The sequence below is a fragment of the Kogia breviceps genome, chromosome 2, assembly GCF_026419965.1.
Source record: "Kogia breviceps isolate mKogBre1 chromosome 2, mKogBre1 haplotype 1, whole genome shotgun sequence".
Classification (NCBI taxonomy): domain Eukaryota; kingdom Metazoa; phylum Chordata; class Mammalia; order Artiodactyla; family Physeteridae; genus Kogia; species Kogia breviceps.
The window spans coordinates 106925236-106943762 of record NC_081311.1 but is presented as its reverse complement, the minus strand read 5'-3'; the positions used below and the strand labels follow the sequence as shown (position 1 = coordinate 106943762).

The 18527-nt window shown below is 38.4% G+C and overlaps 1 protein-coding gene and 1 long non-coding RNA gene across 3 annotated transcripts in view; one reads left to right on the top strand and one right to left on the bottom strand.

Annotated features, from left to right (window-relative positions):
• LOC131750781 (uncharacterized) overlaps window positions 1-18527 on the top strand; it is a 127635-nt gene that overhangs the window by 3626 nt on the left and 105482 nt on the right. The gene's annotated exons all lie outside the window — the stretch shown is intronic.
• The window catches only part of ACMSD (aminocarboxymuconate semialdehyde decarboxylase), a 63257-nt gene continuing 62022 nt past the window's right edge, over window positions 17293-18527 (bottom strand). For both annotated transcript variants that reach the window (XM_059053695.1, XM_059053696.1), the window contains one exon: window positions 17293-17355. In XM_059053695.1, coding sequence (XP_058909678.1) covers window positions 17293-17355 — 63 coding nt within the window. The remainder of the gene's footprint in view (window positions 17356-18527) is intronic.

The following is an 18527-nucleotide window of genomic DNA, read 5'->3' as shown; positions in this document are numbered from 1 at the left end:
ACTGGTGTGAGGTGATACCTCATTGTAGTTTCGATTTGCATTTCTCTAATAATTAGTGATGTTGAGCATCTTTTTTTTTTTTTTTTTTTTTTTTGTGATACGCGGGCCTCTCACTGTTGTGGCCTCTCCCGTTGCGGAGCACAGGTTCCGGACGCGCAGGCTCAGCGGCCATGGCTCACGGGCCCAGCCGCTCCGCGGCATGTGGGATCCTCCCGGACCGGGGCACGAACCCGTGTCCCCTGCTTCGGCAGGCGGACTCTCAACCACTGCGCCACCAGGGAAGCCCGAGCATCTTTTCATGTGCTTTTTTGGCCATCTGTATGTCTTCTTTGGAGAAATGTCTGTATAGATCTTCCACCCACTTTTTGATTGGGTTGTTTGTTTTTCTGATATTGAGCTGTATGAGCTGTTGCATATTTTGAAGATTAATCCCTTGTTGGTTGCTTTGTTTGCAAGTATTTTCTCCCATACTGAGGTTGTCTTTTTTTATTGTTTATGGTTTCCGTTGCTGTGCAAAAGCTTTTCAGTTTACTTGATCCCATTTGTTTATTTTTGTTTCTATTTGTATTGCTCTAGGAGGTGGATCAAAAAAGATCTTGCTGCGATTTGTGTTCTGCCTATGTTTTCCTCTGAGAGTTTTATAGTGTCCAGCCTTACATTTAGGTCTTTAATCCACTTTGAGATTATTTTTGTGTATGGTGTTAGGGAGTGTTCTAGTTTCATTCTTTTACTTATAGCTGTCCAGTTTTCCCAGCACCACTTATTGAAGAGACTGTCTTTTCTCCATTTTATATTCTTGCCTCCTTTGTCATAGGTTAGGTGACCCTAGGTGCATGGGTTTATCTCTGGACTTTCAATCCTGTTCCATTGATCTATATTTCTGTTTTTGTGCCAGTACCATGCTGCTTTTTTTTTCCCCAAGGTTTTTTTAAAAAATATGGACCATTTTTTTCTTCTTCTTTTTTTAATTATAAAAAAATTTTTATTTTTTTTAACGTGGACCATTTTTAAAGTCTTTATTGAATGTGTTACAATGTTGCTTCTATTTTATGTTTAGGTTTTTTGGCCCCAAGGCACGTGGGATCTTAGCTCCCTGACCAGGGATCAAACCCACACCCCCTTCATTGGAAGGTGAAGTCTTAAGCACTGGACTGCTAGGGAAGTCCCTACCATACTTTTTTGATGGCTGTAGCTTTGTAGGTAGTCTGAAGTCAGGGAGCCTGATTCCTCAAACTCCATTTTTCTTTCTCAAAATTGCTTTGGCTATTTGGGGTCTTTTGTGTTTCCATACAAATTGTAACATTTTTTTGTTCTAATTGTTTGAAAAATGCTGTTGGTAATTTGCTAGGGATTGCACTGAATCTGTAGATTGCTTTGGGTAGTAGAATCATTTTCACAATATCGATTCTTCTAATCCAAGGACATGGTATATCTCCATCTGTTTGTGTCATCTTTGGTTTCTTTCATCAGTATCTTATACTTTTTTGAGTATAGGTCTTTTGCCTCCTTAGGTAGATTTATTCTTAGGTATTTTATTCTTTTTGTTGCAATGGTAAATGGGAGTGTTTTCTTAATTTCTCTTTCAGATTTTTCAGCATTACTGTATAGATATGCAAGAGATTTCTGTGCATTAATTTTGTATCCTACAACTTTACCAAATTCATTGATTAGGTCTAGTAGTTTTCTGTTGGCATCTTTAGGATTCCCTATGTATAGTATCATGTCATCTGCAAACAGTGACAGTTTTACTTCTTCTTTTCCAATTTGTATTCCTTTTATTTCTTTTTGTTCTCTGATTGCTGTGGCTAGGATTTCCCAAACTCTGTTGAATAATAGTGACTAGAGTGGACATCCTTTTCTTTTTCCTGACCTTAGAGGAAATGTTTTCAGTTTTTCACCATTGAGAATGATGTTTGCTGTGGGTTTGTCATATATGGCCTTTATTATGTTGAGGTAGTTTCCCTCTGTGCCCACTTTCTGGAGAGTTTTTATCATCAATGGGTGTTGAATTTAGTCAAAAGCTTTTTCTGCATCTATTGAGATGATCATATGGGTTTTATTCTTCAATTTGTTAATATGGTGTGTCACATTGATTGATTTGTGTATATTGAAGAATTCTTGCATCCCAGGGATAAATCCCACTTGATCATGGTGTATGGTCCTTTTAATGTGTTGTTGGATTCTGTTTGCTAGTATTTTGTTGAGGATTTTTGCATCTGTGTTCATCAGTGATATTGGCCTGTAATTTTCTTTTTTTGTGATATCTTTGTCTGATTTTGGTATCAGGGAGATGATGAACTCGTAGAATGAGCTTGGGAGTGTTCTTTTGTCTGCAATTTTTTGCAATGGTTTGAGAAGGAAAGGTGTTAACTCTTCTCTAAAGGCTTGATAAAATTTGCCTGTGAAGCAGTTTGGTCCTGTACTTTTGTTTGTTGGAAGATTTTTAATCAGAGTTTCAATTTCAGTACTTGTGATTGGTCTGTTCATATTTTCTGTTTCTTTCTGGTTCAGTCTTTGAAGACTGTACCTTTCTAAGAATTTGTCCATTTCTTCCAGGTTGTCCATTTTATTGCCATAGGCAATTAGTTTTTAGATACAACACCAAAAGATGATACACGAAAGAAAAATTAAGTTGGACTTCATTAAAATTAAAGACCTCTGCTCTGTGAAAGACACTGTTAAGAGTGAAAATACAAGGAGAAAGTCTTTGCAAAACACATATCTAATAAAGGACTAGTATCCCAAATATGCAAAGAACTCTTCAAACTCAATAAAAAAACAAAGAACCCAATTTAAAAATAGGCAAAGGATCTGAACAGATATTTCATAAAGAAGGTATACATATGGTAAATAAACATATGAGAAATGTTTGACATCATGTATCATATGGGTATTCTTAGTAGTAGTTTATAATTGCAAAAGCTTGGAAGTATGACTGTCCATGAATTGAGGACTGGATGATTTGATACATCTATGCAATAAAATATTAGTCAGCTCTTAAAAAGAAGAAGGCATCAAAGTGCTGAAAGAAAAAAAGCTACCAACCAAGAATACTCTACCAAAAAAGCTATCCTTCAGAGGTGAAGGAGAGAGAAAGAGTTTTCCAGACAAGCAAAAGCTAACGGAGTTCATCACCACTAGACTGGCCTTACAAGAAATGTTAAAAGGACTTATTTAAGCTGAAACAAGAGGGTGCTAATTAGTTGCAGGAAAACATATGAAAGTATAAATCTTACTAGGAAAGGTAAATATGCAGTAAAAATTAGAATAATTTAAGGTTGTAAATGTGGTAGGTTAATCACAAAGCTTGTATGAGATAAAAAGACATAAGTAGTAAAAAAAAAGCATAACTACAATACTTTGGTAAGAGATACACAAGATAAAAAGATGTAAATTGTGACATCAAAAACATAAAACATTAGCGGAGAGGGAATAAAAATACAGAGTTTTATAATGCATCCAAACTTAAGTTATCAACTTAAAATAGACTGGTATAAAAAGAAGGCAGAGACTTCCCTGGTGGTGCAGTGGTTAAGAATCCGCTTGCCAGTGCAAGGGACACGGGTTCAAGCCCTGGTCTGGGAGGATCCCACATGCCGCGGAGCAGTTAGGCCTGTGCGCCACAGCTCCTGAGCCCGTGTGCCACAACTGCTGAGGCCCACGTGCTTAGAGCCCATGCTCTGCAACAAGAGAAGCCACCACAATGGGAAGCCTGTGCACCGCAATGAGGAGTGGCTCCTGCTCCCTGCAACTAGAGGAGGCCTGCGCGCAGCAACAAAGAGCCAACACAGCCAAGAATAGATAAATAAATTTATTTTAAAAATAAATAAAAATTTTAGAAGATACCTTTAAAAAAAAAAAGAAGGCAGCTTTTATGTGGAAGGACCACCAAGGTATTAAGTAGGAAAAAAAAGGAAGATGCTACTGTTTGGGTAAAATGAACAAAGGAATATGTACATGTAAGTGCTTGTATGATTATAGATTTTCTTTTATTTTTTAAAATTTATTTATTTTCACACACACACACACACACACACACACACACACACACACACACACTGTATTTTATTTTTACAAGAGATAAATGGACTGACACCAAGCATTGTAAATGGATGACCACAACAAAAGCAACAATGATTACAATTACCAAACATGAAACACACTCATACTATGTCATAATATTGACATTCAGTCCAGTAATCCTCCACTGTAACAGCTCCTTTACTTTGCAATGAAAATTGATTTGTATATTTTTTGCCTCTGAGTCCTTGTGGGATTTTTTTTTATTCAGACACAAAGTCACAAAAATTATAATCATCCTCATCAGTTCACTCAGTCCCATGTAATTAATTTTTTTTCATCTTGATCTTTTGTTAGCACTTTTATGAGTTCATCAGTTTTCCATTACAGTTCTGAAAATGCTTATTCATCAGTTCAGCAGTATAGTCAGTTACCAGAAACCTGTACTTGTCAGAGTCTTTTCCATGAATTTCTTGAAGATGAAACCCTCTTATAGGAACATATTTGTATAGATTTTCTTTACAAGAATACACATATACACAAAACAGGTAAAATTGGTTCCCTCTGTGAGACATACATTGAATTTGATCTTTTTGAACTCTTCTAACATGTTCGTGTATTGACTTTTCAAAAATAAACTTAAAATTTTTTATTACGTACTTAATAAAAGTACGTAGTGTATTATATTCAGACATGAAGACTTCAATTCACTTTTGTTCAATTTTGATTGTAAATAAGCCTCAGAATGGTGTCTGTAAGCTAAAAAAATATAAAGCGGGTATTTATTTCAATTAAGTTAATCTTAAGTGATTGAATATACTTTTTTTGAATTTTATTTATTTTTATACTGCAGGTTCTTATTATTCATCAATTTTTTTTTTTTTGCAGTACACGGGCCTCTCACTGTTGTGGCCTCTCCTGTTGCGGAGCACAGGCTCCAGACACGCAGGCTCAGCGGCCATGGCTCACAGGCCTAGTCTCTTCGCGGAATGTGGGATCTTCCCGGACCAGGGCATGAACCCGTGTCCCCTGCATCGGCAGGTGGACTCTCAACCACTGCGCCACCAGGGAAGCCCAGTCATCCATTTTATACACATCAGTGTATGCATGTCAATCCCAATCTCCCAATTCATCACACCCCTACCCCCACCCGCCACTGTTTTCCACCTTGGTGTCCATACGTTTGTTCTCTACATCTGTGTCTCAATTTCTGCCCTGCAAACCGGTTCATCTGTACCATTTTTCTAGGTTCCACATATATGTGTTAATGTACGATATTTCTTTTTCTCTTTCTGACTTATTTCATTCTGTATGACAGCCTCTAGATCCATCCATGTCTCTACAAATGACTCAGTTTTGTTCCTTTTTAATGGCTGAGTAATATTCCATTCTATATATATACCACATCTTCTTTATCCATTCACCTGTCGATGGGCACTTAGGTTGCATCCATGTCCTGGCTATTGTAAATAGTGCTGCAATGAACATTGAGGTGCATGTTTCTTTTTGAATTATAGTTTTCTCTGGGTATATACCCAGTAGTGGGATTGCTGGGTCACATGGTAATTGTAGTTTTAGTTTTTTAAGGAACCTCCATACTGTTCTTCATAGTGGCTGTATCAGTTTACATTCCCACCAACAGTGCAAGAGGGTTCCCTTTTCTCCACACCCTCTCCAGCATTTGTTGTTTGTAGATTTTCTGATGAGGCCCATTCTAACTGGTGTGAGGTGATACCTCATTGTAGTTTTGATTTGCATTTCTCTAATAATTAGTGATGTTGAGCAGCTTTTCATGGGCTTCTTGGCCATCTGTATTTGGAGCAATGTCTATTTCAGTCCTCTTTCCATTTTTGGATTGGGTTGTTTGTTTTTTTAATATTGAGCTGCATGAGCTGTTCATATATTTTGGAGATTAATCCTTTGTCTATTAATTCATTTGCAAATATTTTCTCCCATTCTGAGGGTTGTCTTTTCATCTTCTTTATGGTTTCCTCTGCTGTGCAAAAGCTTTTAAGTCTCATTAGGTCCCATTTGTTTATTTTTATTTTTATTTCCATTTCTCTAGGAGGTGGGTCAAAAAGGATCTTGCTGTGATTTATGTCATAGAATATTCTGCCTATGTATTCCTCTAAGAGTTTTATACTGTCTGGCCTTACATTTAGGTCTCTAATCCATTTTGAGGTTGTTTTTTTTTTTTTTTTTTTTTTTTGTGGTACGCGGGCCTCTCACTGTTGTGGCCTCTCCCACTGCAGAGCATAAGCTCCGGACGCGCAGGCTCAGTGGCCATGGCTCATGGGCCCAGCTGCTCCGCGGCACGTGGGATCTTCCCAGACCGGGGCACGAACCCGTGTCCCCTGTATCGGCAGGCGGATTCTCAACCACTGCGCCACCAGGGAAGCCCCATTTTGAGTTTATTTTTGTGTGTGATGTTAGAGAGTGTTCTAATTTCATTCTTTTACATGTAACTGTCCAGTTTACCCAGCACCATTTATTGAAGAGACTGTCTTTTCTCCATTGTATATCCTTTTCTCCTTTGTCATAGATTAGTTCACCATAGGTGCATGGGTTTATCTCTGAGCTTTCTTTCCTGTTCCATTGATCCATATTTCTGTTTTTGTGACAGTATGATATTGTCTTGATTAATGTAACTTTGTAGTATAGTCTGAAGTCAGGGAGTCTGATTCCTCCAGCTCTGTTTTTCTTTCTCAAGGTTGCTTTGGCTATTCGGGATTTTTTGTGTCTCTATACAAATTTTAAGATTTTTTGTTCTAGTTCTGTAAAAAATGCCATTGGTAATTTGATAGGGCTTGCATTGAATGTGTAGATTGCTTTGGGTAGTATAGTCATTTTCACAGTATTGATGCTTCCAATCCAAGAACATGGTATATCTCTCCATCTGTTGGTATCAGTGTCTTATAGTTTTTTGCATACAGGTCTTTTGTCGCCTAGGTAGATTTATTCCTAGGTATTTTATTCTTTTTGTTGCAGTGGTAAATGGGAGTGTTTCCTTAATTTCTCTTTCAGATTTTTCATCATTAGCGTACGGGAATGCAAGAGATTTCTGTGCATTAATTTTGTATACTGCAACTTTACCAAATTCATTGATTAGCTCTAGTAGTATTCTCGTGGCATCTGTTGGATTCTCTATGTATAGTATCATCTCATCTGCAAACAGTGACAGTTTTACTTTTTCTTTTCCAATTTGGATTTCTTTTCTTTGTTTTTCTTCTCTGATTGCCATGGCTAGGACTTCCAAAACTATGTTGAATAATAGTGGTGAGAATGGACATCCTTATCTTGTTCCTGATCTTAGAGGAAATGCTTTCAGTTTTTCACCATTGAGAGTGATGTTTGCTGTGGGTTTGTCATATATGGCCTTTATTATGTTGAATTAGTTTCCCTCTATGCCCACTTTCTGGAGAGTTTTTATCATAAATGGGTATTGAATTTTGTCAAAAGCTTTTTCTGTGTCTATTGAGATGATCATATGTTTTTTTATTCTTCAGTTTGTTAATATGGTGTTTCACATTGATTGATTTGTGTATGTTGAATACTTGCATCCCTGGGATAAATCCCACTTGTTCATGGAGTATGATCCTTTGAATGTGTTGTTGGATTCTGTTTCCTAGTATTTTGTTGAGGAATTTTGCATTTGTATTCATCAGTGACATTGGTCTGTACTTTTCTTTTTTTGTAGTATCTTTGTTTGGTTTTGGTATCAAGGTGATGGTGGCCTCATAGAACGAGCTTGGGAGTGTTCCTTCCTTTGCAATTTTTTGGAAGAGTTTGAGAAGGATAGGTGTTAGCTCTTCTCTCAATGTTTGATAGAATTCACCTGTGAAGGCATCTGGTACTGGACTTTTGTTTGTTGGAAGATTTTGTTTTGTTGTTTGTTTAAAAAAATTTTTTTAAATTAATTTTGTTTATTTACTTACTGGCTCCATCGGGTCTTCGTTGCTGCGTATAGGCTTTCTCTAGTTGCAGTGAGTGGGCGCTTCTCTTTGTTGTGGTGTGCGCAGCCTTCTCGTTGCGGTGTCTTCTTTTGTTGTGGAGCACAGGCTCTAGGTCCGCGGGCTTCAGTAGTTGTGGTACATGGGTTCAGTAGTTGTGGCTCACGGGCTCTAGAGCACAGGCTCAGTAGTTGTGATCCACGGGTTTAGTTGCTCCGCGGCATGTGGGATCTTCCCAGACCAGGGCTCAAACCCGTGTCCCCTGCATTGGCAGGTGGATTCTTAACCACTGTGCCATCAGGGAAGCCCTGTTGGAAGATTTTTAATCACAGTTTCAATTTCATTACTTGTGATTGGTCTGTTCGTATTTTCTATTTCTTCCTGGTTCAGTCTTGGAAGGTTATACCTTTCTAAGAATTAGTCTATTTCTTCCAGGTTGTCCATTTTATTGGCATAGAGCTGCTTGTAGTAGTCTCTTAGGATGCTTTGTATTTCTGTGGTGTCTGTTGCAACTTCTCCTTTTTCATTTCTAATTTTATTGATTTGAGTCCTCTCCCTCTTTTTCTTGATGAGTCTGGCTAATGGTTTATCAATTTTGTTTATCTTCTCAAAGAACCAGCTTTTAGTTTTATTGATCTTTGCTATTGTTTTCTTTGTTTCTATTTCATTTATTTCTGCTCTGATATTTATGATTTCTTTCCTTCTGCTAACTTTGGGAATTGTTTGTTCTTCTTTCTCTAGTTCCTTTAGGTATAAGGTTAGATTGTTTGAGATTTTTCTTGTCTCTTGAGGTAGGCTTGTATAGCTATAAACTTCCCTCTTAGAACTGCTTCTGCTGCATCCCATAGGTTTTGGATCATTGTGTTTTCATTACCATTTGTCTCTAGGTATTTTCTGATTTCCTCTTTGATTTCTTCAATGATATCTTGGTTATTTAGTAAGGTATTGTTTAGCCTCCATGTGTTTGTGTTTTTTACGTTTTTTCCCTGTAATTCATTTCTAATGTCATAGCGTTGTGGTCAGAAAAGATGCTTGATATGATTTCAGTTTTCTTAAATTTACTGAGGCTTGATTTGTGACCTGGGATGTGATCTATCCTGGAGAATGTTCCGTGCACACTTGAGGAGAAAGTGTAATCTGCTGGTTTTGGATGGAATGTCCTATAAATATCAGTGAAATCTATCTGGTTTATTGTGTCATTTAAAGCTTGTGTTTCCTTATTAATTTTCTGTTTGGATGATCTGTCCATTGGTGTAAGTGAGGTGTTAAAGTCCCCCACTATTTTTTTTTTTTTTTTTTTGTGGTACGCGGGCCTCTCACTGTCGTGGCCTCTCCCGTTGCAGAGCGCAGGCTCCGGACGTGCAGGCTCAGCGGCCATGGCTCACGGGCCAAGCCGCTCCGCGGCACGTGGGATCTTCACGGACCGGGACACGAACCCGCGTCCCCTGCATCAGCAGGCGGACTCTCAACCACTGCGCCACCAGGGAAGCCCTAAAGTCCCCCACTATTAATGTGTTACTGTCGCTTTCCTCTTTTATAGCTGTTAGCAGTTGCCTTATGTATTGAGGTGCTCCTATGTTGGGTGCATATATATTTATAATTGTTATATCTTTTTCTTGGCTCGATCCCTTGATCATTACGCAGTGTCCTTCCTTGTCTCTTGTAACATTCTTTATTTTAAACTCTATTTTATCTTATATGAGCATTGCTACTCCAGCTTTCTTTTGATTTCCATTTGCATGGAATATCTTTTTCCATCCCCTCACTTTCAGTCTGAATGTGTCCCTAGGTCTGAAGTGGGTCTCTTGTAGACAGCATATATATGGGTCTTATTTTTGTATCCATTCAGCAAGCCTCTGTGTTTTGGTTGGAGCATTTAATCCGTTCACGTTTAAGGTAATCATCGATATGTATGTTCCTATGACCATTTTCTTATTTGTTTTGGGTTTGTTTTTGTAGGTCCTTTTCTTCTTGTGTTTCCCACTTAGAGCAGTTCCTTTAACATTTGTTGTAGAGCTGGTTTGGTGCTGCTGAATTCTCTTAGCTTTTGCTTCTCTGTAAAGCTCTTGATTTCTCCATCGAATCTGAATGAGATCTTGCCGGTAGAGTAATCTTGGTTGTAGCTTCTTCCCTTTCATCACTTTAAGTATATCATGCCACTCCTTTCTGGCTTGTAGAGTTTCTGCAGAGAAATCAGCTGTTGACCTTATGAAAGTTCCCTTGTATGTTATTTGTCATTTTTTCCCTTGCTGCTTTCAATAATTTTTCTTTGTCTTTAATATTTGCCAGTTTGGTTACTATATGTCTCAGTGTGTTTTACCTTGGATTTATCCTGTATGGATCTCTCTGTACTTCCTGGACTTGGGTAGCTATTTCCTTTCCCATGTTAGGGAAGTTTTCAACTATAATCTCTTCAAATATTTTCTCGGTCTTTTGTCTCTCTCTTTTCCTTCTGGGACCCCTATAATGTGAATGTTGTTGTGTTTAATGTTGTCCCAGAGGTTTCTTAGGCTGTCTTCATTTCTTTTCATTCTTTTTTCTTTATTCTCTTCTGCAGCAGTGAATTCCATCATTCTGTCTTCCAGGTCACTTATCTGTTCTTCTGCCTCAGTTATTCTGCTATTGATTCCTTCTACTGCAGTTTTCATTTCAGTTATTGTATTGTTCATCTCTGTTTGTTTGTTCTTTAATTCTTCTAGGTCTCTGTTAAACATTTCTTGCATCTTCTCGATCTTTGTCTCCATTGTTTTTCTGAGGTCCTGGATCATCTTCATTATCATTATTCTGAATTCTTTTTCTGGAAGGTTGCCTATCTCCACTTCATTTGGTTGTTTTTCTGGGGTTTTATCTTGTTCCTTCGTCTGGTACATAGCCCTCTGCCTTTTCATCTTGTCTATCTTTCTGTGAATGTGGTTTTTGTTCCACAGGCGGCAGGATTGTAGTTCTTGCTTCTGCTGTCTGCCCTCTGGTGGATGAGGCTATCTGCGAGGCTTGCACAAGTTTCCTGATGGGAGGGACTGGTGGTGGGTAGAGCTGGCTGTTGCTTTGGTGGGCAGAGCTCAGTAAAACTTTAATCTGCTCAGTCTGCTGATGAGTGGGGCTGGGTTCCCTCCCTGTTGGTTGTTTGGCCTGAGGCAACCCAACACTGGAGCCTCCCTGGGCTTTTTGCTGGGGCTAATGGCGGACTCTGGGAGGGCTCAAGCCAAGGAGTTCTTCCCAGAACTTCTGCTGCAAGTGTCCTCCTCATGGTGACACACAGCCACCCCCCGCCCCTGCAGTAGACTCTCCAACAGTAGCCGGTAGGTCTGTTTCAGTCTCTTGTGGGGTCACTGCTCCTTCCCCTGGGTCCTGATGCGCACACTACTTTGTGTGTGCCTTCCAAGAGTGGAGTCTCTGTTTCTCCCAGTCCTGTAGTCAAATCCCGCTAGCCTTCAAAGTTTGATTCTCTACGAATTCCTCCTCCCGTTGACAGACCCCCGGGTTTGGAAGCCTGACGTGGGGCTCAGAACCTTCACTCCAGTGGGTGGACTTTTGTGGTATAAGTGTTCTCTAGTTTGTGAGTCACCCACCCAGCAGTTACGGGATTTGATTTTATTGTGATTGCGCCCCTCCTACTGTTTCATTGTGGCTTCTCCTTTGTCTTTGGATGTGTGGTTTCTTTTTTGGTGAGTTCCAGTGTCTTCCTGTTGATGATTGTTCAGCAGTTAGTTGTGATTCCGGTGTTCTCACAAGAGGGAGTGAGCTCGTCCTTCTACTCCGCCATCTTGAACCAATCTCAAATATACTTTTTATTAATTGAAGTATAGTTGATTAGTTTGTTAGTTGGTTACTTTCAGATGTACAGAACAGTGGTACAGTCACACACACACACACATGCATACACACATACACACACGTATGTATTCCTTTACAGATTCTTTTCCGTTATAGGTTATTACAAAATATTGAGTTTAGCTCCCTGTGCTATGCAGTAGGTTCTTGTTGGTTATCTGTTTTCTACATAGTAGTGTGTATATGTCAATCCCAAGCTCCTAATTTATCTCTCCCCCCACCCCCCTTTCCCTTTTGGTAACTATAATTTTGTTTTCTGTGTCTGTGAGTTTTTTTCTGTTTTGTAACTAAGTTCATTTGTATCATTTTTTTACATCAATATAGGTTTAAGTTTTCTGGTTGGGTAATATAAATTGAAGTAGAGCTAACTTCCTTTTTAGGGGAGATTGAAAATATGGGGAAGGGTAGAATACAGTGAAGAGAAGTACTTGGATAACTATGCATGGTTGTCCTTTGGAATCTGATGGTGGTGGGATTTTTTTTTCCCCCCAGGAATATGTTTTGGAGTAGTACTTGTAGTAGAAAACACGGGCAAGAAAAGCCTGAAAAAGTGATTTTCCTGAGAGATTTTTGAGATTCTGGGTATGAGCAGTATTGTTTTAGGGCCAGAAGAGTCTTTTCAAAATTCAGCCCTAGTTATGTCATCTCCTAATTGAAAACCTGATTGCTTTTTTTTTTTAACTTTATTTTTAAAATTTAAATTTATTTATTTATTTTAATTTTGGCTGTGTTGGGTCCTCGTTGCTGCACACAGGCTTTGTTTTAGTTGCGGCGACAGGGAGCTACTCTTCATTGTGGTGCGTGGGCTTCTCATTGTGATGGTTTCTCTTGTTGTGGAGCCCGGGCTCTAGGCGGGCGGCTTCAGTAGTTGTGGCACACGGGCTTAGTTTTTCCACAGCATATGGGATCTTCTTGGACCAGGGCTCGAACCTGTGTCCCCTGCATTGGCAGGCGGATTCTTAACCACTGTGCCATCAGGGAAGCCCAAAAACCTCATTGCTTTTTGATAGATAAAATTCCTCAACCGTCGTATGGCCCTACGTGATCTTGTCACTTTGTACCAAGAATGTCTTGCTTTCTCACCTCCAGCCCCAGTGGTCTTATTTCTTACCATGGTCTTATTTCTTATTCCTCTGTCTCAGATATTCTTCACTCTCTTCTTTGCCTCTCTACCTTTTAGCTCTTGTCTGCTCTTCAGATTCCAGGTCAAGCAACACTTCTGAAAATTCTCTCCCCAACTCTGATTGGCTCAAATCCCTTATTTTAAGCTCTCTATACACTAAGTGCTTCTCCTTCATAGCTCTTGTGATGGTAGATGTTTTATATTAATTTGTTGCTTATTTGATACATGTCTCCCAAACTAGATTATAAGCACAGTTGAGGACAGGAACTGTGTTTGTTTTTACTTACATCATCCCAGGACCTAGTGTGGTTCTTGGCACATAATAGACCCTCAATAAATATTGTTGGATGTATGTGAATGAGTGCATAAGTGAATGAAGTCATAGTTTGTGGCTGTCAAGGAAGTCCCAGGCCAGTGGGGGGATAGCAGCTACATCCAAAATGAGAAGTATGTTCTATTAGAGATATCAGCACAGTTTTTCAAAGGGGGAGTTACTGATTAATGAAATCCCAAAGCCTAGAAACCATCAATTTAGGTCCTGAGGAATTTTGAAGGAGAGAGAAAGAGAGAGAGAAAGCAATATGATCAGATACATACTTCGGAAAATTTTCTCTGGCCACAGTGTGGAAGATGGATTGTACCAGACTAAGCCAAGAGGCAGGGGTATACATAAGAGATTATTTCAATAGTCCTGCTGAGACTTGAGGACCTGAATTTAGTTGGGAGCATTAGGGAAGAAAGAATAGATAAGAAGTGAAAGATATATGTTAAAATGGCAGAATCTTTCAGAGTTAATGTCAGGTTTGATACGGGTGAAGGAGAGAATTTTGGTGGCTGGGTGATGCCATTAATCAGAGTTGGGACTATAGGAAGTGGAATTTGGGGATAAAAGGATTGGGATAAAATTTTGGGATAAAAGGATTGAGTTATATTGGGGGCATATGATTCTGTAAAGTACCATAGTACTGTAGTTTTGTTTTGTTTTGTTTTTTTAAATGCCTAAAGCTGTTAGGACTTGTTGAAACATTGTCTCCCCCTTACTTCTGAATACCACATTTTTCTGGTACCTTACTTGGCACTGCTCAGTTTTCAATGCTGGCTACCTCCATCAAACTTCCAAATGCTGCTGAATTCCAGGAGTTTGTTCTGGGTTCTTTTGGTTCTCTGCTCTACTTTTTCTCTCAGTGATTTCATCCAGTCTTATTTCTTTAAATACCTTTTGTACACTGATGGCCTCTCTGCAGCTTCACTCTTGAAGTCTCCAGAGTAATATACCTAACTGCTTACTGGACATTCCTACCTAAATGTCTAAGACACATCTGAAATATAACAGGTCCAACAGTAGAACTATTGATTCTCTTTCTTCCTAAATCTGTTTTTCCCAATCTTCCTCATGATGGTAAAATAAGTCTGCTCAGCTGCTCTAGTGAAAAAAACTAGGAGTCAAGGCATCTGTGTCTAAGGTATGGATGAGTTTAATAACTTTAGCTACATCTCAGAGGCTAAATGTCCCCAGAGTTATTGCACAGAAAAGACATCATTAGAAAGCCCTTCTGGGGCTTCCTTGGTGGCGCAATGGTTAGGAATCTGCCTGCCAATGCAGGGGACACGGTTCGAGCCCTGGTCCAGGTAGATCCCACATGCCTCCGAGTAATTAAGCCCATGTGCCACAACTACTGTGCCTGCACTCTAGAGCCCGCAAGCCACAACTACTGAGCCTGCGTGCCACGACTACTAAAACCCACGCCCCTAGAGCCCATGCTCCACAACAAGAGAAGGCACTGCAATGAGAAGCCCCCGAACCGCAACGAAGAGTAGCCCCTGCTCACTGCAACTAGAGAAAGCCCGCGTGCAGCAATGAAGACCCAAAGCAACCAAAAATAAATAAATAAAATAAATAAATTTTAGAAAAAGGGAAAGAAAGCCCTTCTTTACGTTCGGATTAAAGAGGAATTTTCTCATTTTTTCTTGCATCTGCATAGTTTCATTTTATCTTAGAGTTAAATCTTTGATCAGATCGAAGTTGGAGTTGTCCTTATGTATGCTGTAAGAAATGAACCTAATTTTATTGCAGTGTTGTTTGTAACTGCAAAATATTGGAAATTACATGTAATGTTCGAATGTGGGAGACTGACTGAACAAACTGTGGTGCACGCACACATACAGACAGACACCTGGGTATCAACCTTGATTTCTTTCCTTACCATCTCCCCTTGTCCTCACATTTATCAAGTGCTGTTGCTTCTCCCTACAACCTCATCTCACCATCCCCTTTCTACTACTCTTGCCCAAGTCACCATCATTTCTTGCCTAGTCTCCCTAGTACCATTCTTGACCCCTTTAAATAATTCTCTACACAGCTGCTAATGTGGCTTTCTTTTTTTAACCTAAGTCAGAGCATGTCACAAACCTATTTTTAAAACTCCCATGGCTTCCTATAAAACTTAATATGAAAATCTAAACTCTTGACCTTGGCCTGCTTATCTGGCCAGGTTTTCCACTTTGTCCCTACTTCTCTCCCCCTTGCTCACAAGCTCTGCCACAGCTCTTTTCTGCCTCAGAGCCTTTGCTGCACCAGCCTTTACCCGCAAGACTCTTCTCCATGGCTCTTTCTTTCTATTGGTCGAGTCTTAGTTCAAAGTCCTCTTTAAAGCGATGTTCTCTGGTCTCACAGCTTACTGTTTTATCTCCCATCCTTCCCCTAGTCACTCTATACATTTCCTTGTTTTAATTTCTGCATAATGTTTATCAGTATGAGAAGAATTCCCTCTCTTACTTCCTTCCCTCCCCCCCTCCCTTCCTTCCTCCCTCCCTCTCACTCTCCATACCTCCTTGCTTTGTCCTCCTTCATTTATTTATGTTTCTTACCCTCCAGATTGTAGGCTTCATCAGAGAAGGAATTTTATCCTTTTTGTTAACTTCTACATCCCCAGTTTCTGGAACTGTCCTACAGTACTGGCACATCATATAAATACTCTGTGACTGAGAATATACCCAGTATCTATTTAAGCTATGTATCTATAGATCTGTGATACTGAATGAGATGATCAAGTTACTTTTCATAATAACACAATCATTAAACACTGTGTTAACAGTGCTCAAATATATATTATTTGAAAAAAAACATATTTTCCGCAAAGAATGGGGAAGGAAAAAAATAATAACACATGCTTCATGTTGCTGTTTTGCACAACTTTGGTTTTCTTTTTAGGCAGATTGGAGTAACAGAGTGGTGGCTGGGTAGAGTCCTAGAAAGCAACAGGAGTGGCAAGAAGGAGATGGAGTTACAGACTAAATAAATGAAGAAAAAATAATGGGATGGGTGTAGTTTAGCAAAAATTAAATCAGTACAAATCACATGCCAGTACTCAACTTGATTTTCTGGACTCATGGAAGGGAAAAGAAGTATGAATGAATCTGAAGCAAGAGGGTAATTTAGAAAAATTATATTTGATTTTAGAATTCAGCCAGAGGAACATGAACCACAGACGTTCATCACCCTTCTCAGGACCAAGTTCATTTTCAGCAGTCCAAGTGGGATGACCAGAAATGAAGTGAGTAGAACAAGGCTACCCTGGTATTGCACTGCTCAGTCTCTACAGCCTTCCTTAAACATTCTGCTCTGTATTTTAAATTAAAAGAGCTTCTCGTAAAAGTAAATTACATACTGAAACTTTTCTCCAGAGTAGCTAAGTTCTCATTCATATGGGAACATAGTTTTGCCTTCCTATCTATTTCCTATCTTCCAAACCTAAACATGCCCTATCCATCCTTATAGACTCAGCCCAAGTTCCAGCTTCTGTGAAGATCTGTCCAAAGTTTGAATCCAAATGAATTTTTCTTACTGAAACTTCTGTGACACGCATGTTTTATTGCTTAGTTATTCCATTAACATGTATCTTGCCTCCTTAATTGGGCTATAAGCTCCTAGACGTTATGGAATATGTATATCATTTATTTTTTTGGAGCCTAAAGCACTCCCAGCCCACTTCTGGGCTAATAGAAGGTGTTAAAGTGAATAAAAACAGTTTATTTGGGCCCTATTAACATATATTCGCTCAAAGTAGAACCTACCTGAACCCTCTGGGATGAATCTGTTATTTTTTCCATATAAATCATTAATGACATTTTGCTTTTTATTTCTGACATTAATTTAAAAGGCACTGGGAAAATTATTTTTGATTTGCATATGAAATAATGTACTGCTTTTCTGAATAAAAGCACAAGTCATTTTTGTTATGAACAATTTAGGATATACTATTTCTAGATAAAAGTGTTTAAAGTAGGATTTTAGTGATACATATCTGATACATATTTAAAAACAAAACTAAAATATCTTCTTGAAATTTGCCTTTGTAGTAAATTCAGTCATTCAAATTGTTTTCTCTCAAGACCCAAAAATTTTAGAGCATTGCCAGCTTTGAGTTTATCCTGAAAAAGAAAAGATTTTATTTTAAAGCATTATTTAATGGTTGTTTTAAAGTACTTATTAAGTGTCTTCATCAGGTTTTTAAAAACTCTGTTCCCCAGTGTGAGAAGAATATTAGCAGGTTAAACAATCTCTTGACCCATGTTTCACCCCACTGTTTTTCAAATTATATTCATATATTTGTATTGAACAGTCTTTTAAAAGCAAGAATATAAATGGTGTGTGGTATATTTGTGCTTTTATTATTTTCCCTACTTCTCAAATATGTTGACAATCTTGGACAAAAAAAATGATTTTTTTGAATTTTGAAACATGTAAAGTGTATTTATAAGTAATGTATAAAATGTATATTTGTTTTATGCTTATTTTTATAACAGTTCCTAGTGAAAGATGTCTGCAAATGCTTTTTATATAAAATAATAGAATAAGTTTAAATATATTTAAAACAGAATTATATGACCCAACAATTCCACTCCTAGTTATATAGCCAAAAGAATTAAAAACAGGGACTCGGATACTTGTATGCGAATGTTCATAGCAGCATGATTCACAGCAGCCAAAAGATGGAAACAACCTAAGCATACATCAACAGGTGAATAGATTTTTAAATATGATACATACATAAATGGAATATTCAGGCCCCAAAGGAATGAAGTTCTTTTTTTTCTTCCAGTTTTATTGAGGTATAATTGATATAGAACACTGTATAAGTTTAAGGTGTTCCACATAATGATTTGACTTATGTACATCATGAAATGATCACCACAATAAGTTTAGTGAACATCCATCATCTCGTATAGATACATTAAAGAAATAGAAAAAAATATTTTTTTCCTTGGAATGAGAACTCTTAGGATTTAGTCTCTTAATAACTTTCATATATAACATTTAGCAGCATTAATTATATTTATTATGTTGTACATTACAACCCTAGTACTTATTTATCTTGTAACTGGAAGTTTGTACCTTTTAACTGCCTTCAGTTCCCCCTTTGTCCTCTATTTGAAATCTAAGTTTGAAACCTGGTTGTGGGAGGAGGGGAGGAGAATTACAACAGGAAAAACCCTCTTAGGAAAATGACTTTCTTTTTACAGGACCCTCCAGTGAGTTTTAGGTCTGTAAGATAAGAGAGTTGGAAAGAGGGCCCAGAAGTCATCTAGCCACCTACCACCTT